This window comes from Vanellus vanellus, assembly GCF_965231255.1.
Source record: "Vanellus vanellus genome assembly, chromosome: 2".
NCBI classification, from domain to species: Eukaryota; Metazoa; Chordata; class Aves; order Charadriiformes; family Charadriidae; genus Vanellus; species Vanellus vanellus.
In genome coordinates, this window is record NC_138906.1 from 131717549 (window position 1) to 131743076 (window position 25528).

Genomic DNA, 25528 nt, shown 5'->3' on the forward strand with positions numbered 1-25528 from the left:
ATATTTTTAAAATTTAGATACAACTTTTAAACTTTCTAAAGCTATTTTTGGTGGTTTCCCCTAAGAACTACCATTTCCCTTTTGTAATTTATAGCCCTTTGATTGAATTGTACCTGACTATTTAGCTATAGCTCTAGTAATATCTGCATCAGGGTTCATTATACTGAGAGTGGTATATATATATGTACTGAAGAAAAAAGAAAACAGAGCACTCTGTGATGTTCTCAACTCATCCACCCCAGGCACACAAATCTAAACTGCAAACATAATATTAAAGAGGTTGCAACGTTTGTGACACCCAAGGTGAAGCACTAGCCATCACCGGCTTTCATTTACAGACTCCTAGCTTTGAAATGGCTAACAGGCACCTCTCCAGTAATAAGCACTGCAAAGTCGTGTTTCAAGACGCTGTTTTCGCAGTGAAGGCTTATATACAAAAGTACTATTTTTTTTGTCTTAGAACAAAATTTTGCAGGATGGCACAGAGCATTTTCATTGTTGAAACTGCTGCAGTGAAAAAGATTTCAAATCCAGTCGTTATTTACTTTATCTTTGCTTATTCTATTGAAGGGTCTGGATATAACTTCATTTAAATAGCAAGAGTAGCCTTCGAGCACATGTAATTTACTGTTACAAACAGCAATGGATTTTATACACCAGAGCATCTCCACATATGGAGAAACAAAACCAGCTACGTTTACTATAATAATAAGATTGCTTCAGCAGCCTAAATGACAGAGTTAATGCTCAACTATGTTAAATGGCTGCTATTTCCCTATTATAGTGGGTGATATATCTTCACTGTTTCAGTAATGTAGCCAACAATTGAGAGCTAAGTAGTAGCCACTCTTCACCTTCAGTAAGCTTTACAGGTATTTTATATGCAAAGAAATAGACTCCTTAAAATCTGCCATTTACTACATCCCACTGAATTACAGTGTATAAACAATAATGGTTATTTGCTAAAACATTACAGCGCATATTTGTTGCAGCAAAGGAGGCAAAGCCATGAAAACCAAGGGCAACGTATAAGCTTTTAGTTATATACCAAGATAATGAACACAAACGGCTTTGTCAATATTAAACGTGGGACTTTGATGTTAATATAGGGATTTGTAATCAAAAATCTATTATGGTAGTTTAAGATTTTATTCAGAAAAAAATTAATCTTGCAATAATACAAACTAAACCATCACCTTTAGACAGTCTAATGTAATGTTGAATTAGTGCTCTTCCTCTGGCTGGGAAGAGCAGCCCTTTGCAAGTGCAAACCTCCGGGAGCTGGCTTCCAGCTTCCCTCCCCTCCTTCCAACCCTTCCCAAAACAGGAGTTGCCGTGCTGGATCTTCTACCTGCCCTTCAAAGTTTAATACAAACCAACGCACCCCGGATCCTCCCGCAGTGAAGGAAGCATGGCCAAAAGGTCACACGACAAACGGGACATCTTCTTGTGCTATCATTTCCAACCTGTGGTCCGTGGGGAGGAGGGGAGTTTGACTGAAACGTGCTCTTGAAAAGTAACTGAAAAGAAATACCACGTTCCTGTCAGCTATGTGATGGTGTGTGATGGAGATCACACCTTCTTAGAGAGGTATTAGGGACTGAAAACCACTAATGCTGGAAAGGGCGTAAACACCACTGTCGGGGTGGTGCTTTAACGTATGTGAAGACAGCAAATGCCTCGGGCACGTATTGGACATAGCACTGCTGAAATAAATCAGCAAAGCTTTTGGAATATACCATAACACATGCAAAGACAACTAAAGATTTTTTGGGACAACAACTAGAAAGGGCATTTGTTACCAAAAGTTCTTCCTTCCATAGAACTTCAACAAATCAGCAAGGACTATTGCGAGAAGAAAACTGGCTTTCAGTCATACCTGGCTCACAATGCAATCCTGCGTATAACTCAAGAAGGAAAGTTGCTTACGACACTTTTGACTTTTCTGCTCGAGACCAGAGGAGTCCAGACAGTGCAAAGGCCTCTTGTTCACATGGAGGGCAGTTCAGCTTATTTTTGTAATGAAGGATGAACTAAAAACCACAGGCAGCTCTCAAAATCTTGCATTTCCCAGGATTCCTGAGCAGTTTTTGGTGGGTAAACTCAGTTGGGCAGTCTGTAAAATGAGGCTGGTAGGAAAACACCTTTGTAAAGACCCCGTGTGACGGCTGTTGGTGTGTCTGTGGGATGTTAGGTGCGAGCAGAGCGCAGCGCCGGCGGCTCCCTGCTAGCTCACCGCACACTCCCGCGGTGGCTCACCCTCCCCTTTCCTCAGCAAACATCCAGAGGGGCAGTTCCCACGCAGAAGCTGGCATGGTAATTCCCTGCACCGGTGGGTTAGCAAGACCACATCCCTGAAGGACCTCAATGAGAAGAGGTGTAAAACGGCAAGGTATTACTTCAAAGCAGCAGTACTCCCTTATTCTCAGTATTTACACTTAATTCGGTGAAATGCAAGCAACGATCCTGTCATATGGTGGTTCTATGGTATTCAGTTTTTTATTTCTGCTGCTTAAAAGACACTTTTCACACCAATCAGATGTTTTGCCATAGACTGCTGGTATAGGAGTGCTTTTAACATAAGAAGTTTGGTTCCAGTTGTGATTTTATTCAGCTCCTTAGGAATGCTGGCCAGATTAGCAGAAGCACTGCCAGCTAAATGATCTGAACTGTAGGCAGTGGGCAAGTGGCCAGCAGGTCGAGGGAGGTGCTGGTGAGACCCCGCCTGGAGTTCAGCTTTGGAGTCCTCAGCACAAGAAGGACATGGACCTGTTGGAATGGGTCCCAAGGAGGGCCACAAAGATGATCAGAGGGCTGAAGCACCTCTCATATGAGGACAGGCTGAGAGAGTTGGGGTTGTTCAACCTGGAGAAGAGAAGGCTCCAGGAAGACCTTATAGCAGCCTTCCAGTACCTAAAGGGGGCCTACAGGAAAGATGAAGAGGGACCCTTTATCAGGGAGTGTAGCAATAGGATTCAAACTGAAGTAAATTAGATTTAGATTAGATATTAGGATAAATTCTTTACTGTGAGGGTGGTGAGACACTGGAACAAGTTGCCCAGAGAAGTTGTAGATGCCTCATCCCTGGAAGCGTTCAAGGCCAGGTTGGATGGGGCTGTGAGCAACCTGGTCTAGTGGGAGGTGTCCCTGCAGGACAGGCAGGGGGCTTGGAACTAGATGATCTTTAAGGTACCTTCCAACTCTAACCATTCTATGATTAAACACTGCTAGAAATTATTTAGCTACAATGTTCTGTGAAATCTTCATGCCATGAAGAGACCAAGCTGCTGGGAACTTGACCCAAACAACAGACTTACTAACGTAATCAACTTCCACCGTGACAACTGGCACAAAAATACACTAAGAACATGCATGTCCTCCAAGATGTTTTTGTATCTCCAGACAACTATTACTGCTTTAATGGTTTTTAATTAATTCCACAGGGGAAGCTCTAACTCTTCAGTCACTAACAAGCCTAGTGCAATGTGCACATAAATGAACAATAACATAAAAAAAATTAAAATAATGTAAATTCTGATGTGGCACATCCATCAGCTTATACAGGTAGACCTCACCCTCCATATTTTAACCAATATACATGCAAAATGCTGCAAATTTAAATCAGCTTTTTTCAAGTCTATTCAAAACCTGCATGCAAAGCAGGCTAAACCAGTAGAACATTGCCTGTTCCATGTAAACTACAAGAAATAGGACAATTTCTTTTTGTAACAGCTTTATATTAAGCTTCAGAGCAGGAATCTTAACAGCCACTCTCACCACTGAGGCTAATTAGAAGTCTCCAGTGACCTCACCACTCACCACCCCCTTTCACCAAATAACGTGCTCTCAACTTTTCCCGAAGAATTGCAATCAGAATCTGAGATTGGTTGAGAGGTTACTCTCATCCCCATCTTCATTTATTTTCAATTGTTAATTTCAACAAACAGATTTATTCACATTTGAGGAACTCAGAATATTAGGTACAGATGAAGAAACAGGAAAGACTACATGGCCCAGCCTTCTGCAAAACAAATACAGGGAGGAACGCTGCTGCTAATTTTTACTAGGTATTTTTTAAAACTCTGCTAGTTGACAGCTGGAGCCTTGTTCACAGGCAAAAAGGAGCACCCCCATTTTATTTTACGTTGCAGGCAGTTACAGAAGTACTTCACACCTGCCAGTTTGCATCTGCCTAGGTATTCAATGTTTTCTTCCGAATTAGCCCCACACAGTACTCTCCCCATCAGCTTACATGGCCTATGGCAAAACTCAGCAACAACAGCTATTTTTGTACAGAATAAGCCATAGGTGATTGCGGAGTGGGAAAGCTAGGGTATATTGTATTTCACAATACTGCAGAATGCTTACAGTGCTTTGACAGCTGTTCACAGAGGCACAGCCACGAGCCTCAATTTTGCCTCGACCTATCCCATCAGCGTTTACTCTTATTAGGAGGAAACATGGTAGTGATTATTCTATTATGTTGTGCACAGCTATAACCCTAGGACAATTCAGGAGCTTAAACCATGAAGCATGCGGTGGCTTCCTCAGCAATCGAGTACTTTGCAACTAGTGTAACGCGATACCAGTACTCTGTCTCCCAGTACAGCTTCTTTTTGGAAGCCTCTAATTTTGCAATTATTTTTTTTGGTCACCTCCTTAGGTCAAAGTAAAAGGGCCTTCTTATGCTTAATCTGACCCCTGCAAAAGCGCAAGCATAAAGTTAATGACTGTGCTGTGTCTTTTTTTTTCTTTTTCAAAATCAGAGGTATCTCCAGTAATGTCAATTCTTCTTAATTTCCCTAATACGACCTACACAACATCAGTTATTAAAAAAAAAAAGAGATTTTTTTAGGACTTTAGCTAAGAATGAATTTGAGATGATGTCCTTAAGTAGCTTTACTCACCTACTTTTTAGAAAAACGTTAAAATGCAAGTCAAGTACGTTCTAAACATACACAAAAAACCTATTGTGATATGCAGCAAAGGTCTCACTATGACTGGACACCTGCATTCATCTCTGTTAAATTAAAGATGAAGAAGATGTATTTCTAATACCACAAATAGCTTAAAAGAATGTTAGAATATTTAAAAAGGCACCAGTCATATTTTGTTTAGTTATATTATCCTTTATTATTTTACAATATATTTCAAAAACTTTTACAGATGCCTTAAACTGTTCTACAAGAGCTGCAATACTGTCATAAAAGCACACCTACAGACCGAATGCACGCACAAACTGTAATACCTACTGGTATTGAACCATTAATATCCAAAGGGTGTAGTCTTTTAGTAAATAGATGTGCAGTAATGCAAACGCAAACAGATGTTAATGCAGAAAAAGAAAACTCTGCATTCATGACTATAGAACAGAGGACTTTTCAAACACATTTGGTACTGTAACATTCTAGACAGCAATATGAGTAGTATTACATATTTAAAGCAATACATGCCCTGAAAAGCCTGTATTTTCAATCTGTGCGTGTAAACCTGAATCAAAAATAAACTAGATATATTAAAAAACATGAGACATCTAGTCTGCCAACAAGCTTTTGTTTCTTTTTTATCCTAGAATGACAATTAACTTGGGTGGGTGAACTCTGACCTGCGTTATTATTTTACATTACCATTTCCTCAGCATTTCTGTAGTATTATGACAGCCTGTGATTTATTTTTTTTTTTTTTATTCCTTGTGCATAGGCACAGGGGGTTAACTTTGATGCGTTAATATGTTTTTTCTGAGTCTCCAAGTGGTAAATATAATTAATATTATAGCAAATACATTACCACAAAAAAGCATTTTATAATGAGTTTTATAACATTATTTAAAGTTCTCAGCTGTGTTTCTCTGGTGCAACAAAGCAGTGGCACTGCAGCTTCCAAGCACTGTGTATTGAACCCTCTTCGGCACACAGTGTTTACTAACAGCTCAGATATATATTATTCTCTGCCTACAGAAGTTTTGCTTTTATTATCACTTCTGGTCACAGAAATTACCAAGACATCTTTAAACCTATACTGTCTGTAAGTAACAAGGTAGAGCCAATTGTTTGCATATGTTTTAAGCCTATCCAAGCTGATGTACTTTCATGGGAGTCTCCTGAAAGACATTAGGAAGGAAGAGTAATTACAAATCAGATTTGTTAGGTAAAAAAATGAAAAGGGTTAAAGTCAAAATTTATGAGTGTGGCACTGTGGCAAAAGAGGCATTCAGTTCAGCTTTATTCTTCAAGTTTCAGTTACCATTAACTATTTGCTAATAGTGAACACCATTTCTTAACCAAATACAGTCTATGTCCCTCTATTCTCTGCAGACAGAACTGCAACGGGTCATCACTACATCAGACCACAGCTTTTTTTGCTACAGTCTCCCAGCTAGCCTAAACAGCAGTCAGTGGTATTTATTAGTTATATACATCAGTCAGTCACAGCCATCATTATAAATATGTTCTAGTTTATTTACTGTACAATGTATGTATACATATTTGTGTTTATTCAATACCTTACTTCTTAATCTCAAGCACTCCAATGGTTAAGGGCAGGCTGGAAAAAAATTCAATATACATAAGAGGGTTGTAAATTTCAAGCCTGTAGTGATTCTAGTTTAATAGCAAAAGGGGAACTTCACGCTCACACTGTGAACATGGTTGGCAAAAATAAAGGCAAAAAAAGGAAGAGGCAGACTATAGTTTTCTCTGGAGTCAAAATCTAGAAAATTAAACAAAATAACGTTAGTCTAAAGGGATGCAGAAATAAAAAGGGCATTTTATTTAATGCACAACTAGAGCTATTAAGAATTTTCTTTCACAGAGGCCCTGAGATTTGAGTTAAATGGATTCTCCCTATCGTGTGTTTCATGTGAAGTTAAACTTAAAGCTCTATACGCATAAACATTTGGTATATAACAGTGGACCCATTTTTAAAAAGTGAAGCGATAAAATCTACATGAAAAACAAATGAAAGAACAATTTGATTGGAGGCCTCTGTCCTTTGACCCCTGCCCTATCAGGCTAAACGTCCAATAAAATGTAAAATGCAGCATACATTTGCTTAATCTAAAACTTTTGTGATGATTTATTGCAAATTGCACTTGGCAGTTCACCACACCAATGGAAAACTGGCCCCCTGTTGGTTCATTCACACAGTCTTTTAACACCAAATACAAGTCACCAGTAGAAAGATCTCGATAGAAAGTTTGCTGCCGTGCTGAGCCAGCTTGCTGCACCTTCTGGGTGTGACCCAACACGAGACACTGCTTTGTCCTGTTCCTTAGTAGGGCTTTCATCTTCTGGTAAATATTCAGGTAGATCTGTATTCTGCTCTACTTCCACTGGAGTATCTTGGAACGGAACGAGCATCTGATCAAACACAACAGATTAAAATTATGTCAAATGTTGTAACTTAAAAGAATGAACAAAAGGTACACATGCATACACATTCAGGATGACAGGCATGCATGTTGTGAGACTCCTCTCCATCCCCCTATACAGCAAGAATATAAACGGAACTAACTATCTGGAATCCACTATGCTTAGAAGATACACAAGAAAAGCTTTGGCTTAACCTAGAAGAAAAGGAAAAAAAAAAAAAAATCAAATAAAGACAGACATAGTCCTTTTACTGTTGCTGTGAAATAAAAACACTTGAGCAACTGCAGCCAAAAAAAAAAATTCACTGTGATCCTTTTAATATCATTAAGGAATGAGAAACAATTAAACAATTACAGTATTTTTGTCCTCCTTCTGAACAGTAAGTTCTGTAAAACTGTTCTATGGATATGTGACCTGACACAGGATACCCTTTATTCTCCTTTTACTTTATGTGTAGCACTCCCATTTACAAAATATTTCCTGGTATCAGATGTTATGGGCACACAGGTGCTGGTATTAAAGATACAACTGAGCTAAAACAATTGATATTTAGAAAAATACATATCCTACCTCCTCACCACTTTCACTTTTCACAACTTGCTGTGCCTTCATAACTTTGGTTGATGCTATTGCCGTTGCCAAAGCCTACAAGTACACAGAAAAAAACAACAGCTCAGTGTGACAGAATGCAATAATATGAGGATCCGGAGGGTTACTGAGCACTTACCTCTGCTTTTAAGTCTGAGCGAATTCGGACCACGCACCTTTGAACAGCCATTTGAAAGGTAAAACTAATAACACCTTTAATTTTCAACAAGGCTTCTTCACAAAGATTCCTTCGAGACTAAAAAACAAAAAAAAAATCCACAACTAAAGTACTTGCATAGTACATCATGAGAAAATGCTAACAATTTATTGTTAAGGAATTCCTTTATGTCTGAAGGCAGGTGGCTACTCAACAGCATTTTTGTAACAGAAAAACTAAGACATTTTAGTGCACAAATATTAGACTCTCTTGTCTAAAAAACGAAAGAAAAAAATTGCTTACACTTTAGAAGTCAAAGAAGGATGGAATCAACTGTAAATAATTAGAGAAAAATGCTGAAAAGCAAAGAATGTTTTTCTCCGTATGATCAGCTAAACAGTCCCCTCTGGTTAAGTTCTGATTGACTGAAGTGCTCATTGATGAGTAGTTAGTGTTTAAGTTGCTATTTATCAGACACCTTGCCTCCATACTGACTGAATGCATCAGAGCAGCTGTTGTATCTTTCAGCTGCTTCATCTGTGGCAGCTCACGGACATCACTACAAAGCATAAGCTTAATTCTCATTTCAAAGGGGAAATATTTGGTTGATAACCCACAGAATGTTATGTTTAAAGCAAGTGACATTGCCTGCTGTGCTGTAACATTACATTGACTTGTACTAGCTGCATCTGTTCTACATTATCTTGGAATGCTCCTTTTTTTTTTTTATCTTTTAATATTTGCACAAGATGGTTGTAACAAAAAGGATTAAAATACACTTGGAGAGACTGCTAGGACAGAAGGGAAAAAAAAAAAAAAAGCCAACACTGTACCAGAAATAAACTGACAACCTTACACAGGTTGAAAATAATGATGTATTTAACTTTTACTGCAAGTTTCTGCATGGCTTTAAATAATAAGCTATTTCAAAGCACATTTATATTAGTTATCAAATAAATACTGCTCAGTATTTGGGGTAGTTCCATGCACAGCAAGTAAATTAAATTATTTTAATATCTGGAAGAACTAACCAAAGCAGGTTTTTTTTGTTTTGGTTGCTTGTTTTGGGTTGTTTGTTTTTGGGTTTTTTGGGGTTTTTTTTTGTTTTGTTTTGTTTTTTCTTCCAGTTTAGCATATATATTGAAACAATTCATTTATAATTAACACTTTTGACAGTTAAAAAAACCAACATTGCTGGATAGGCTACATTTCTCATACATGGGAAATATTTGATGCAAAGATGACAGGCTGACTTGCATGAGTGAAAGTCAAAACTACTTTTGGACACAAGCAGCAACACACTTGCAGTTTACTAGCCTAATTAAATAATTTATGCTTACATGGGTGTATAGCAATTCTGTGACAGAATTTGGCTTTTTACTCTGAGATCCCATGTTAAATGATAGGCACCTCAGTTTAACTCAAAATGAAGCTTTCGGTCATCAGATAACTGGTGAATCACTTCTAAAAGACAAAACTTACCAAGGTCCATACAGACTCTGTAAAGAGCTGGAAGCCTGGCAGCCACCGGCCTTGCTGCACAAATGTCTTTTGCAAAGTATGTCTAACTACAGCAATTAGGTACAAACCCCAGCAATGCACACCTCGACACCTTTCTGCATGGTACTCCTGAAGCACGGGCACAAGGCAGGACAGGTACAGAGTAGGGCAGGTGAAATTTAGGTTATTTTCTTGCACACATTGTAGTCTAGCAAGTGGTCCTGCTCCTACTACTAAACACTGATTACCATAACCTAATGAATACTACTAAAATGTACTGCTTCGTTTTTTTCCTTTTTTTTTATCATCAAATTTGATAATTAGAACTTAAAATAAAAACATCTGACCCCATGCTAAACAACTGACCTTTCCCCTCCCTTCCTGAACTAATCAATATCTACTATTTGAAGTTTCAAAATCCACAAGCATTTGTAGGATTCGCAATCATTCCTAACAGCAGCTTCTTGTTTCAAATCTAAATGACAAGACCCAGGTAAACTGAGCACACAGTATTTACACCCCTGTGTTTATTTATTATGTCTTTTACCACTCTTATGTGCCACCTAATATACTTTGCTAGTTAAGTCGGGAATAAACTGTTGAATGAAACTAAGCTGCTTTTAGTGTTCACATCCTTCATCGTTCTCCCAGTCCCAGCTTATCCAGACACTTAAAACAGCATTATAGGGATGTTTAACTGCTGGGTGGGCACCTGGAGTATCACCGACATTTATTTAATCATCTGATGAAATATAGAGCTATGTACACCAGCCATCTCCAGCCAGCGCACAGTCAGATTTTTATTTTCTTCAACAATGAGCTAAGAAAACACGCTGTAGTGCTCTAGGCAACTACAGAAGCCTGCAGTTTCGATCTCTGGAGTTGAATATCTAAATATCCTACGCTTTTTCAGAATGTAAATGCCTCAGCATTTAAGAGAGAAACTCCACAAATCTCACTAAATTCCGACGAACATAAAGAAACACTGATAAGATAGAATCAGACTACAGTCAGTATATCTAAACTCACTAAGTAGAAGTGGATTGAATTTCTTGCTTGGAGATACCTGTGAACAAACAAATTAGCTACAAGCTTAAAACCAGAACAAAAACTTAACAGGCGTCAACCAACAGGACTGAATTAAAAAAACTTTAGAGTACAAAAGTCAATGGTGTTGACAAAGCACTGCCTTTCTAGACAGAGCAAGTGCTAGAAGGACAAAACTGTAAAAAATATTTACTTTGTATAAAGTGAGCTAGAGCAGCATGTTATTTCTAAAGGAATTAACTATGGTCTTATGAAAACAGTACGACGGGTACACTGTTGATAAACTGGGCCTGCGGACACGCTTACTTGGCAAAATGTAAAGCAACAAAGCAAAGGATCAGGTTTGATCATTTAAAATGGGTACAAAACTGAAGATACAGAGTCCGGAGGGCACTTGTGGATAACATGCTTAAACAGTCTACATGCTGTTTGGCAGCCGTAAAAAGGCAAACATGGCCCTGGGGTGTTATCTACAGGGGTATGGTAGATAAATCCGTAGAAGTTATTCTGACATTACATAAAGACTCAGTGAGACCTCATTAACTCAAATGCCATTCTGGTCACCACAGTAGAAAAGATCTCACAGACAATGAAAAGATGTAGCAAAACCAGCTCAAAGAAAATACAGAATTTCTAAATTAAGAGTAAAAAAAAAAGCCAGTGTCTGAAATCACTCATAACTAAAAGGAAACTTTTTTTTATTTTAACACACTGATACAACTACAAGATAATCTTAAGTGAAACTGCTGAAGGTACCTTATGTATTCCATTCTTTCTTGAAAAAGGAAAAATAATTAGGAGAGGTGGAAACAGAGTAGTTTGGTTTTTTTTAGAGTAATTAGAAAGCCATCAAAGAAACTGCCTTAAAACATCTTCTTTAGATATTCCGAGTAAGCTCAATTTATGCAAGATTTTATACATATCTTGTGATTCAAAATACGATTCACAGAAATTGCTGACCATTGATGATGCCACACAAGTAGCCTGAATACATTATTTTTGTGGGCAAAATACATCTCAGTACAGCATGCCTTATTTACATAAATGCTGGAGGTTTCCTTACCGAATCATCAAGGCCATCTATATGCAAAACCACTGTCTTGGCACGCTTATTTGTGCTGCCGAGGAAAAACTGCGCTTTCCGTCGACGATAATTCATCTCATTCACATTGTCCATGTCTGACATGTTAGAAGACTGAAGGATATCATAGACTTCAGAAGCTAAAAGTTTAGTCTCTCCAGGTGTAGTGGTCCTTAAAGAAAAAATGGATTAAGATTTGTAAATATTTCTTTTTACATTAGTACTCCAAACAGCTGCTAATTATGTCCTTGCATCTGGAATACTTCACATGCTGCAGAAATAGAATTATATAGTCAATACATAGCAAACATTTTAAAAGGGGAGAAGAGAAATTAGGTAAAACTATTTATTTTCCCATACTCTAATTTTTATGTCAATCTGTTAATTCTATTATTTTCTTCTCCAAAGTTACTGAGCATCAACAGCAAAGCAGAATTCCATATTTTCTTAAAGAATCCAAAGGTTATTTCTGATTTGACTAAAATCTATGGTATGAACTATATGATATCATTATCTTAAATAAAAAAAGATGTAGGTAATAGACCAAACATATATTAATTTCTTATGATTAATTAAAACTAATTTTAATAAGGTACTAATATAAACCTGTTGTCGAAATTCAGCCCCGTTTTAATTATGCCAGTGATGTAAAACAGTGTGCAGAAACAAAATTATTACTGCATCAACTTGCAATTAATCTTCAAATGAAGAGTGACAGCTTTGCTTAGCAAACACTAAGTAACAAGTACCTTTAGATTTTTTTTTTCCATTTGACTTCTTTAATTACCATATATTAAACACGTTTTCCATCCTACCATATGGACAAGAACAATGAAGCAAGCATGTTAGGAGTTCTCAACTTGGGGGTGTTGCAGCTAGCTTTTTTTTTTTTTTTTGGCTTTCTTCTTTTTTCCCCCTTCTCTGCCCCTTGTTTTGAACAGCACCCATTTGGACAGGGAAATGTGAATTATTGTGATCATTCAGCACATTGATAGCATTAAAAGAAAAGAAAAAAGAAAAAGGGGAAAAAAAAAAAAAGCAGCAATAAGCAAACAACCAAGACCTAAAATAGCAAAGCATTTTAGCATATGTTCAATTTTAAATACAGGCTTATGTTCTGCCTTCCTACAGTGAAACAAAAGGTTGTGTTAATTCACAGAAACAAGTGCTGGGAACTCATATTTCAACTTCAATCTTCCATAATTTATTAGCTAAAGTAAAAAACCAGATGATAAAGCCATGCAAACTGATGTCTTCAGGTAGTAATAAATTAGCTTGTGCAGAAGTGACATCAAGACACTACGAAATTTAGCCAACTATTAGTTTTAGAAAATTCTTTCAACAACAAAAATCCCATCCATATCAAGTGATTTACAAGAGAGGACTTTTTTTTTGTTAAGTTTAAATACGCTTAACTAAGCACACTATTAAAAATGTCACTGTCCCACCTACAGCACCCACTATGCTGTTGGTAAGAGCTTTTGCTTTAATACAATTGTACAACTGCATCCCAGAGTTAAAAAAAAAAAAAAAATCAGAAAGACAAATGAGAAATAAAATATACTTAGTATTAGCTATAATATATTTATGCATATACATACAAAGACAAAAAGAATTTAAAGTTTATTCAAAAGCAACAGTTCAAAAAAATATGTCAGCAATTATAAACATGCAAGTGCCTAAAAGTCAAAAATCAACAGTGATTTTCATATATGTTTTCTGCTTACAACATTATAGTTGGCATAGTTCTTGGAAAACTAATGACCTCAGATTAACTGTACTATTGAAACAACCTGTTGATTTGAAAACACAAATTTAAATCTGCTGGTTTTCGGTATAAGTATTTTAAGATATTCCTAAAACAAGTCTATACAAGTAAATGTTATGTGCATGCACACACACATTTAAACTAGCTACTCAGGTAATTTCCAAACAGAGGATTACTGCTATCTACCACTATGTTAGAGATGATAAGTCTAATTACCCCTCTTAGATTAAAAAATCCACCACCCTCAAACACAAGATTTTAATCTTACATAAAGAGAATCTGTTGCAAAATAAGCAACCGACTGTGTAATTAGGAGCAGTATGATACTCAGACATTACACTACAAGGGCAAGAACAACAGACATTAAGTAAGAATATCAGATTGCAAAACAATCCCCAATAAAAAAACAGTTTTATTCTGCAGTAATACAATACTACACTTTCAGCAACTCAGTTAAAACGAAGATACACAAAATTCCATACAAAGCCTTCTAGAACTTTTAGTGTATTGGCAAAATGAGTGAATACAAATTTTGCATTAATCTGTTATTCTTTCATTAAAGTAATTTACACAACAGCTATAAAAAGAATAGAAACCTTAATATCTTAATATCAGACGATATAAGGAAATAATTAACTTTTTTTTTTTTTTTTTTTTTTTTTTTATGATGAGGGTGGTGAAATACTGGCACAGGTTACACAGAGAGGTGATAGACACCCCATCCCCAGAAAAATTCAAGGTCAGGTCGGACAGGGCTCTGAGCAACCCGATCTAGTTGAAGTTGTCCCTGCTCGTTGCTCAGGGGTTGGATTAGATGATCTTTAAAGGTCCCTTCCAACCCAAACTATTCCACAATTCTGTGACGATTCCATGATCTTTAAGGAAAAAAATATCTGGAAGTAAGTGTAATAAACCTTCTCTATTGTAAAACCAAGGTGATATTCAATGCTGACCCTGTTTCTTTATACACTGTACTGCTAACAAAAAGATAATTTTACATGTAGTTTCGTTGTATTTAAAACACAGTAGAATAGCGGAAGTTTTTTTAAAAATAAGGACAAGACATGGGCTGTGGTTTTGTTGCCTGAAATGAGAAGATATTGCAACCTTCAGAGAAGAGGGCTCTGAGGGCACTGACCCAGGCCCTCCCAGCACCTGCATGTCAGTAGTATCAGACACCACTGCTCACAGCTGTCCGACCCAGCCTGCTGCCACCATCAGCGCAGCAGGAGAGAACTTTGGCTCATCTTTCTGCCACCCCCATTCCCACTCTAGCACAGCACTGTATTCACCGCTGAAGGTGCAGGTACATACTACAAAGTCACTATGCAGTTAGAGATTGATTGAGAACTCACTGGAACAACCTTCCTAGGGACGTGGCAGAGTCCCCATCGCTGGAGGTTTTCAAGATGTCATTGGACAGTGTGCGAGCTAATCTCATCTAGGTTTCCTTTCCCAGGAAAGGACCGGATGATCTTTTGAGGTCCCTTCCAACCTGGGCTGTTCTGCGAGTCTATGACTAGTGGTCTGCTACCCTGCTAGGGAAATGGAAATGGTAGTCTCTAGTCAGAGCAGAGTAACAGTTGGTAACAGTTTCGCAGGCGGTAACACAGAATCTCAGAATGGTCAGGGTTGGCAGGGACCTCTGGAGATCATCTAGTCCAACCACCCTACCAAAACATGTTCACCTACAGCAGGTTGCACAGGATGGTGTCCAGGCAGGTTTTGAATGTCTCCAGAGTCGGAGACGCCACCACCTCTCTGGGCAGCCTGTTCCAGTGCTCTGCCACCCTCAAAGAAAAGAAGTTCCTCCTCATGTTTAGATGGAACTTCCTATGCTCAAGTTTGTGGCCATTACCTCTTGTCCTATCACTGGGGACCACTGAAAAAACACTGCTCCATCCCCCTGGCACCCTCCCATTAAGTATTTATAAGCATTAATAACATCCCCCCTCAGTCTTCTCTTCTCCAGACTAAAGAGACCCAATTCCGTCAGCCTTTCCTCATAAGAAAGATGCTCCGGTCCCTTAATCATCTTTGTAGCCCTTTGCTACAGGACAGTTCCCTGTCCTTCTTGAACTGGGGAGCCCAGAACTGGACACAGTACTCCAGATGCAGCCTCACCAGGGCAGAGTAGAGGGGGAGGATAACCTCCCTCAACCTGCTTGCCACACTCATCTTGATGCACTCCAGGAAGCTATTGGCGTTCTTGGCCACCAGGGCACATTGCTGGCTCATGGTCATCCTGTTCTCCACCAGGACTCCCAAGTCCCTTTCCACAGAGCTGCTCTAACATCTTAGATTACTTGAGCAAGATTCAGAAGATGCCTGTCAGAAACCCAAACCTTTTATTTTCACTGTCTTCTTGACTCCCTGTCATCCTAGATTGCTGCCTGTCCTTTCATTATGTTCACCCGAGGCTGGCTGTGTAAGCAATACAAACACAGAATCCAAGTGGCATGTGCTGTATCTGTCAGAAGAGGATAAAAGAAATAGTTCTCATTTTCTTCACAATTAAAATTACCTTTGTAAACATGATGCAAGTGCTGCAGAGGTTTTCTCAGCATAACAAAGACATTTTTAAAAGTTTTAGCTAAACTTGAAGGACACGAAAATTACTGACTACAAGTCCAAAGCTGTATGTGATGTGGGTTAAGTATGCATGCTTGGAAAGAATGTGTAAGCAGCATATAGCATCATGGCTGTACAACCAGCATGTGACTTAAGTGTATCAGCATCATAAATGATAATAGAAGGGCCCCAACAATTTTCCTAGCATAGCTGCATCTGATGTAAAGGTAACATAGAAAGTTATGTTTCTTCCTTTAAGAAAAAGCACAATGGCTGAGAAAAACCCCTACAGATTTCCTCCTTTTGGAGAAAGACAAGATATAAATATGTTTTATACATGTGTATGTATATGTAAAAGACCACCCTATCCTTTTTAAAATTGTAATACTGTATTTATATATTTAAAAATAAACATATGTACATTACACACTCTTACATCAGAGAAAACAGATGCAACCATAACCCTGCTGAAAGTACAACAAACCCTGTGCACAAGCACAGAAACTATTACATGCATTTCCTTAGTGGCATTCCTTGTGCTCTAAAGACACATTAGCTAAACAGATAACAAACATACTATAACAGCATTTCATTAGAGTGTTTCTACTTAGTTTATAACCTAGAAACAGGAGGTTTTCAAATTAAAGAGGGTATCTTTCTTCGCCAGAGATTCATTACATCCCAGATTCTCTCAAAAGGAGATTTGTGTCATTTAATTCTGAAAGTCTCATTTCTACAGCGATGCTGCTTTTGGTTGTACTTGCTCAGTTTGTCCACTACCCACAATAAGATGACAACGTTAATTACACATTCATGAAATTTCAAGGCCCTTGATAACCTTTGCATGATCACCTCAATCCCTGGGAAGGTGATGAACAAATCTGGAAACCATTTCCTCCAAGCACATGAAGCACAAGAAGGTGACCAGGATTAGTAAGCATGGATTCACAAAGAGGAAGTCATTCCTGACCACCCTGATTGCTTCTACAATGAAATGACTGGCTTCGCAGATGAGGGGAGAGCAGTGGATATTGTCTTTTGACATTGTCTCCTATACAATCCTCATAAGGAAGCTGATGAAGTATGGACTGGGTGAGGAGATAGCAAGGTGGACTGAAAACCGGCTGCATGGCTAAGCCCAGGTGGTGGTGATCAGGGCCACTGAAATCTAGCTGGAGGCCAATATCTAGTGGTGTACCCCATGGGTCAATACTGGGTACAATCCTATCCAGTATCTTCATTAACAATCTGGATGATCCTTAATGAGCAGAGTGGACCCTCAGCAAGTCTGCAGATGACACAAAACAGGACGGAGTGGCTGATATGCCAGAGGGCTGTGCTGCCATCCAGAGGCACCTCAACAGGCTGGAGAAATGGACTGACAGGAACTTCATGAAGTTCAACACTGGGAAGTGCAAAGTCCTACACCTGGAAAGGAACAACCCCAGGTACCAGTACATGCTGGGGGCTGACCAGCTGGTAAGCAGCTTTGAGAGAAAGACCAGGCAGTCCTAGTGGACACAAAGTTAAACATTAGCCAGCAACGAGTCCCTGCAGCAAAGACGACTAATGGTACCCTGGGCTGCATTAGGAAGAGCATTGCCAGCAAGTGGAGGGAGGTGATCCTGCTCCTTCATTCAGCACTGATGAGGTCACACCCGGAATGCTGTGTCCAGTCTGGGCTCCCCAGTACACAAGAGATATGAACATGCTGGAGAGTCCAGCAAAAGGTCAGGAAGATGATCAAGGGGATGATGAGGAAAGGCTGACAGAACTGGGACCATTCAGGCCAGAGATGACATGCCTCAGGGGGAATCTTATCAATGTATATAAATACCTGAAGGGAGGGTTCAAAGAGGCCGGAGCCAGGCTCTTTTCAGTAGTTCCCTGTGCCAGGACAAGAGACACCGGCACAAACTGAAACACAGGAGGTTCCCTCTGAACATCAGAAAACATTTTTTCACTGTAAGGGTGACTGAGCACTGGCACCAGTTGCCCAGAGAGGTAGTGGAGTCTCCATCCTTGGAGACAATTCAAAAGTCATCTGGACGTGTTCCTGGGCAGTGTGGCTTAGGCAACCCTACCTGAGCAGAGGGGTTGGACCAGATGACCTCCAGAGGTCCTTTCCAACCTCAACCATTTTGTGAGTCTGTGAACGCATATTAGAAACTGAGAAGTCATTAGGTAAATTCAAAACAGCAATGTATATGGAGCATATCCATTTTCATCTACTTGTGGATCTCCATTTTTCAGGTTAAGAGCAGAAGTTAAGCATTTATGTAAGTAAAGCAAAAATGTATCTAATTTTCCTGCCAACTATTTTCCTCATGTATTGTTTTCCAAAGAATTTTGCATGACAACTTACATAAAATTCTAACACACTTGATAATTAGAAAGTCTGAAATATAAGCAGTTGTGTAATTTTATTTTGGTTTCAGAAATTTCCTGCTCCCATATTTAGACTTGCGGATCACTGCTCAGTCCTAAATTATTTTATCTTAAGGCATCATGAACTAAAGGCAAGGCTAAATGGAAAAGGGGAGGCTTTGCTCTCAAAGTCATTAAACAATTTGCCAATTAGTATTTAAAATGTTTTCACCTTAGCTTATAGCATGATCTTACTAGCCACAGTCAACAAGGAAAAGTTATTGAGCTTATTACACCTTATAACAACCATTTAGAAACTTTTAATACAAAACTTAAAAATCCAATAGTTTACTGGTTCAAACATGACATTGATTTTAGGAACACACTGCTCCAAGTTTTCTCCCTCAATCTATAGCACTTTTTTGTAATTTTACTTAGCACAATAATTGTATTCAGTAATTTTAGTATAATGCCAAAAATAAGATCACACGGGAATACCAAAGAAATATTTTAATCTCAAGTCATTTCACAACATAGATCAAAATGTCAATGTACACGAGCTCACTCCGGAGTTCACATTTTTACTGTCTCTCTCTTAACCAAATCTGATGTAGTTCAACAGTACTCAATTTGTAATCTAGGGACCAATTTCAGCCTTGAATGGACCGTTTTCCCCAAGGTTGCTCAGGAATAAGAGATCCAAAGACAGACAGAACATTCACAACTTCTAACTTTAGAAGGGGGCATCACTTACACTTCAGGATACACGGAAAAGAGCTACAGTGCAATCCCAGCACAAGGCTGAGAAACCTCTGTGAGAAGAGGGCAACTAGAGGTAGACTCCTTCAATCCTAGAACAGCCCAATCCGTGAAACTCTGTTAAGATTCAAGCAAGGAAAACGATATACAAGAACAGTACATTTGCAGTACACCACATATACACATGTAATAAACACTTTCACATCAGTGTCTGTGCTACATACATTTTCAGTATGCATGGCCCAATAAGGTATGGGGCAAGGCATATAGCTCATGGGGAAAGACTGTGTTACGGACAGTCAGAAAAGCTGGACATGCATTGTACAGCCTATCTCTATGCTCTTGCTCACGAGTACTTGGGAAACCAACACACAGAAAAATTAATATTAAGAACAGGTCTGTAAAAGCAAAGAAAGCTAGCAGTGGTGAAGGAAAGATGAACTCAACCCACAAAACAAAGGAAATAAATCTCAACCTTCAGGTAAAATTTCCTGTATGGACATCTCAAGGAGTTTACATACTAATGGAAAAATAGTACCTTAAAGCACAGTTCTTTAAAAAAAAAAAAAAAACAAACCAAAAAAAAACCCCACCAACATGAAAAAAAACAAACAACCAAAGCCCACAGAATTCAAATCCAACAAATATGAAGAGTTTGAAGAATAAAAATGTCTTCATTATCCAAGTTAAGGCTCAGATATTTAGCAAGACCTCAGCTGAATCCCATACTAAATAACCTACTCATAAATTAAGAGTAAAAACAACTCAGATTTAACTTACAGTCTTATCACTGAAAAATCCTAATCAAGTCAGCAAACATAACAAAGGACTGAATGCATCATTTTTATTTCAACATACTACTTTGAGAGACTCCACTTCAAGAATGACCCAAGCACCTTTCCAAAAAGCTTGAGAAAACTTATGATCAAATAGAAGTAGATATTTTCACTTAATCCCAATTCTTTTCATACATGCAAGTACTGCCCCTATAAGGCAGAACTATAGAACTAATATTTTCCCTAGGATCCTAAGTAGTGACATTTTCAACCAATTTTTTTTTTCCCATAATGAACCTCATTCACTGTAATAAACGTAGTATCCTATATGACATAAAAAGCACACGTAAAAATTTAATGGATTGGCATGAATTCTATCTAAATACACTGTTGGGTAAATGTAGTTGTATTAGAAACCTTAAAGCATATACTTGCTAAAGGTTTATCACTGATTTAATTAAGGTTAAAAATGGCTAACAAATTTATATTCATATCAACTATGCTTTAAGACCTCTGATGTATTTGTTTCCAGGTGACCAATTTCTTTCAGAGCCCATTCTTCCTATATTTAAAGACAAAAATTTTGTCTAGCAATAACTAAAGGGAGCAGTAAGCTGCAAAGAATTGCTACATTCTGTAAGGGGGGGATGGGAAATCACTAATCCTTGATTCTAGAAGTGAGACACAGTGATTGACATAGTTTTGATGAAAACTTTGAGCATGAATGACAAGCCTAAAGAAAGAGCATGGTATTAGAGAAAAAGCAATCTGCTTCAAGACAGTTATCTGATCTGGCTGTTTTTCTGGCTGTTCTGCTCCAGTGCCAGGGCAAGATTCTTTCTTATCTCCAAAAATGCTGCTCTTTCTTGTGAGCTTTTAGTGCATCCCATGATACGGTGGGCTCACAAGCATATGGCTGCTCACCCGACTCATTCCAGGCAACGGGCAAGTAATTTGAAAACAACTTGAAAAAGAGCATTACTTCAGAGCACACGTTCTCACAGTCCCAGTATGGTGCTATTACCATGCTACTACCTGTTACAGTACACCTCAGTTCCCTCTAGCCCTGAAACACCCAGTAAAAACTAGGTAACATTACACAGCAGCTGACTTCTTTTCTTAAAGGAAAGAAATCAAAATCCTCAGGAATACAGACAGCACAATCCTTATGTTGGCCAACAACAACATATCAAGCATAGTAGTGGGTTAACAATAGGAAAAATAATTTGTAGGTGTAGAACAGAAAAAAAACAATAGAACCTGTAGGACGGGGCAAGTTTGAAGTGACACACTGAGCTGCAGCACAACGAATGCCCAAATCAAAAAACCAAGCAGCTGGGCTGCTCGATGAATCTACATACAGCCTGAGCGCAGTTGTGTTATGTGACTGCACTCCAACGGTATCAACCATGTGCTAGCTACATGTCACCTTTATTTACTCCAAGGCTGTTGCACCATGGAAACAAGGCAAGGTCAGACACACTTTCCTAGAATGCCTTCTAAATCTCAAAGATGCCTGCCACTTGGCAAGTCTTCCAGGCTCTACTCGCACTACTAGCTGTGACAATTTGACCAGGAGACATTAAGAAGTTTGGAACAGAACAAGGAAACCTGATGTCTTGAAACTGATTTTGTACTGAACAAGAGATACCTCACTGAAATTAGAAGTGAGGACTGGATTTCCCAGTGCCGCTTCCAGCTGTCACATGCCTACTGACCCTGCAAATTTAGAGGAAACCCCATGTAAATGCTGCGACGTTCTGCAGACTGCTGAAAAACAAACAAAAAGCCTAAATATTAAGTACAAGTTGTAAATCTGAGTAAAATCATAGTACAATCCCATTAACTGCTATAAAATCAGTGACTGTGATATAATCTTAAACATTTAGCAAACTGAGTAATTACCCATGCTTACAAGATTTCCCTGATTCATTCTATTGTCCTCTAATCACAAGAAGAGAACAAACTTTGAAGAATAGGATAACAGATTTGAACATATGCCATATGTTTAACCCAGCTATTCATCCAATTTTGTTTAACTCTTGCTATTTATATGCTAAATGGAAGATCAACTTTTGATCTTCCACAGCTTGGTATCTACCATATGGACATATTCTCCATCTCAAAAAAAAAAAAAAAAAAAAAAAAAAGAGAAAAAGAACGAAAAAAAATCAAGGCCTGTTACTCAACTAAACTCAAAAGGCTTCAGAGTAGCATTTGCTAGACAAGAGTCTGCATAACAGATACAAACTCCATGTTGAATTTCACAGTAGCTTGTTCCAACATCTTGCCTGCTAATGAACAGTAATCATTTAATGCATTTATATGGCAGAAATCATGTTTGTTATACGGCTTCAACAAATTGCACTGATGTTAAAAAAAAATATTTTAAGGGTACAATCGCTCTCTGGTCCTTTCTGGTGGAAGACATCAAATACTGGCATTAAAAAGCCAGTCCTTCTCAGTAATAATACTGTAGCAACCAGGAAGAAGTATTGGTAGTACCGGAATTAGGCTTTGTACTGAAGCACTTTAGGAACATCTTGAAGGAAGCCAAATACTACTTCTTGTATTATCAGCATGCTAATAACATTAAGTATATCATATAATAATATACGATAATAGTATACAATTATCTGGAAAATCCTTTTATGTCTTAAAAAAAAACCCACACAGTTTATTTAATTTTGAGAAGTAAGCTTTATTTGATTACTTCCCTGAAATCTACTGGAGAAAGTAAAAGAAAAAGTTTGCAAGTTACAGATAAAGGCTTCCCTAAACCTCTGTGAATATTAAGAATTCAACTATAGCATCAACCTGTACCAGAGCAAAAAAATGCAGGTTTAGTCTATGTAGGCATATCTGTGCGTAAGCTTGCATTTGACTCATTTGCTAATACAGTTAATATTAACCTATTCAGAAGAGACCTGAAGTAGGTAACTTTGAAAGAACAACTATTTAAACGTCTTGTTTTGCTGCTCTTGAACTACTTATTTTTTGGCAATGGATTTTTTTTTTTAAAGCAAGCCAGTATTAGCAGCTTTACTGATAGCCAAAGGGACAGCAGCCATACAAAACAGGCTGAAGTATGCACCAAGGTTTAAAAAAAAATAAATTGTGTGAACTTGATGATGTACTGTGTAATTACAGAATGTGCTAACAATTTTAATTTGTTCCAAGTTATTACACATGACTTCTTACCTGCAAAATCCAATGGAAATCTTGCTGAAAAAGATACTGTGGCATGTACTGTAAAACAACGAAGTATAAAAACACATTCCTGAATAAAAACACATCTAATTCAGAATAACATACTTTGCATTAGTTGTCCCAGAGTGAAATTCACTTTCTTCTGAAATAACAGCTCCATTCAGGAACTGCTAATGAAGACTTTTTCATCATTAACATTTTGAGTCTTTTCCCTTTGTGGCACTTATTGCCTGTAATGCCCACATGAAACTATTTAAGTTCTAATCACACACCAGCACCTTACTACATTTCTTGATTGAACAGCATTTGGGGGGAAAAAAAAAAAAGAAAAAAGAAAAAAGGATAATTGAGAAACTTACTGTTTAATAGAAAAACTCTGCAATTTTTTTGGGACGCTTAGCATAAAGGTCAAAAACCAGGGACAAGCATCACCTGTGGACAAGCTCACTGTAACCCAAAAGCAGCCATATGACACTGGCAAGGAAAGATGAGAAACCTCACAGTGCTAAGCATCTATCAACTCCCTTTTCATAGGTAAATGGCTCCAGCCTACAATACTGTCAATCCGCACCTGCGGTACGTATTAAATACTTCACAACACAACTTTCTACTTTTATTTCAAAGCATCTGAAACCTGCTCTTTATTTTAGTAAGCTGTCAGAAAGTCAGCATATCAAAGAACTAAACTCAATAGTAACCAGTGAAGGTCACTCTGTATTCCTAAAATGCTTTCAACATCAGCTGACGGCAAGGTTTATTGAGTGTTAGATGCACTCCTGACTCTTCTGCCAATCCACTTAAATCTCTTCCCTCCCACCTCAGTACTAAAAGCCATCACTGAAAGAGAAGACAGTTGCATTTTAGCACACCAGGCCAGTCAGGTCTTGAGACACTGAGTTCAGCATGATAGTATTTTTTTTTCCTATTCTACAGTCAGCAATTAGTTAAATACCAATTCAGATTCTATTATTTTTAACATATCAGAACATTGTGCCACACTCTGTAAATCATTTCATTTTTTATATTCATGGAATGGTTTGGGTTGGAAGAAACTTTAAAGATTATCTCGTTCCAACTCCCCTGCTATGGGAGTCCCACATTTGTTTTAATACAAAGTCTCCAAGAAAAAAATAGGAAGTAAAAACACCTTAAGCTTATACTGCTTTCTAAAATACTTAACTCCCTGCTCCAGACAGTTTCTAAATAAAGAAGAAACTGGCTAATACATTGAGCACAAAAGGTTTTCAAATATATGAATTTTATCAAAGTTATTTTATACTTCACACACTTTTTTTTTCAGTGTTTCAAAGTGGTAGAGTTTCTTTTATTCTGCAACACTCATCACAACATTTCTTGCCTATAATGAAAACCTACTAGTTCATTTTCTAACCTCGCAACTGATTACTTCACATTTAAATACAAAGTACTCAAAGCAATTATGATTGTGGCCCTCCCTCTGCCAAAAAAAGCAACACCAGAATAATGCCTATTAATTCAGTAACAGGTACTGAAAATTCTTTTCCAGGTTTAGGAACGTGTAATTTGGTAACATGTAGCTTTTCAGCTACATGTACATATTGTACATAAATCACCACTGTAGAACTTAGGCACTTCAGTGGTTAGGTAACAGGGCATGAAACTTGCAGTACTCATTACCATATTCTTAAGATAGTCATTGTAAACTAGATGAAGGCCATGATTTTGAAGAACTCAGGTAGTCTCTAAATTTTACCTTACGTAAATGACCAATTAAAAATACCGCATTAATGATTACTTACTTTGTTACCTCACTATTTGGCAATTAGTTAACTTAGAATTCAGTAAATACCAAGAAAATGAAATATTTATATCAAAGAAGAGGGACGAGAGAAACTGTTGAAATCTAAGAACTGTAGTGTCAGAGATGTACCAAGAAAGCTGTGCGTTAACTGCACGTGCTGCACAGACATAAGCATAGCTGGTCTGCTGTTTTATTGAGTGTGCATGTGTATTGGAACTAGTATACTAAAAGCTAGTCTATTGAATTAGTATACTAAAACATCTATGGATGTAGAGTACCTGAATTAAATTGAGAAAGACACCAGATGATGAAAAGCCACACAACCAACAGTCCTAATACAAATACCAGATACCAAGTGGAATGTTATAAGGTAGAAGTAGTAGCTTGGAGAGCAAAAAGTGAAACCAAACTATATTCCTGACTGCAGTCCAAAACACTGTAATAGGAATTACACACACGACAGGATGAAAAAAATCGTAATATAAACAGACAAAAGCCAAATCTAGAGGTTGACAGCCACCTAAACTGTTGAATACAGAAAATACTGATCGTAT

The 25528-nt window shown here is 37.9% G+C and overlaps 1 protein-coding gene across 2 annotated transcripts in view; it reads right to left on the reverse strand.

The window, feature by feature from the left end:
- Positions 1–5119: 5119 nt before the first annotated feature.
- Positions 5120–25528, reverse strand: part of ARMC1 (armadillo repeat containing 1) — a 33986-nt gene continuing 13577 nt past the window's right edge. For both annotated transcript variants that reach the window (XM_082499014.1, XM_082499013.1), the window contains exons 4-7: positions 11726–11915; positions 8098–8214; positions 7941–8015; positions 5120–7358 (exon numbers count right to left, since the gene is read on the reverse strand). In XM_082499014.1, the coding sequence (XP_082355140.1) occupies positions 7167–7358; positions 7941–8015; positions 8098–8214; positions 11726–11915 (574 nt within the window). In that variant the 3' untranslated portion in view covers positions 5120–7166. The remainder of the gene's footprint in view (positions 7359–7940; positions 8016–8097; positions 8215–11725; positions 11916–25528) is intronic.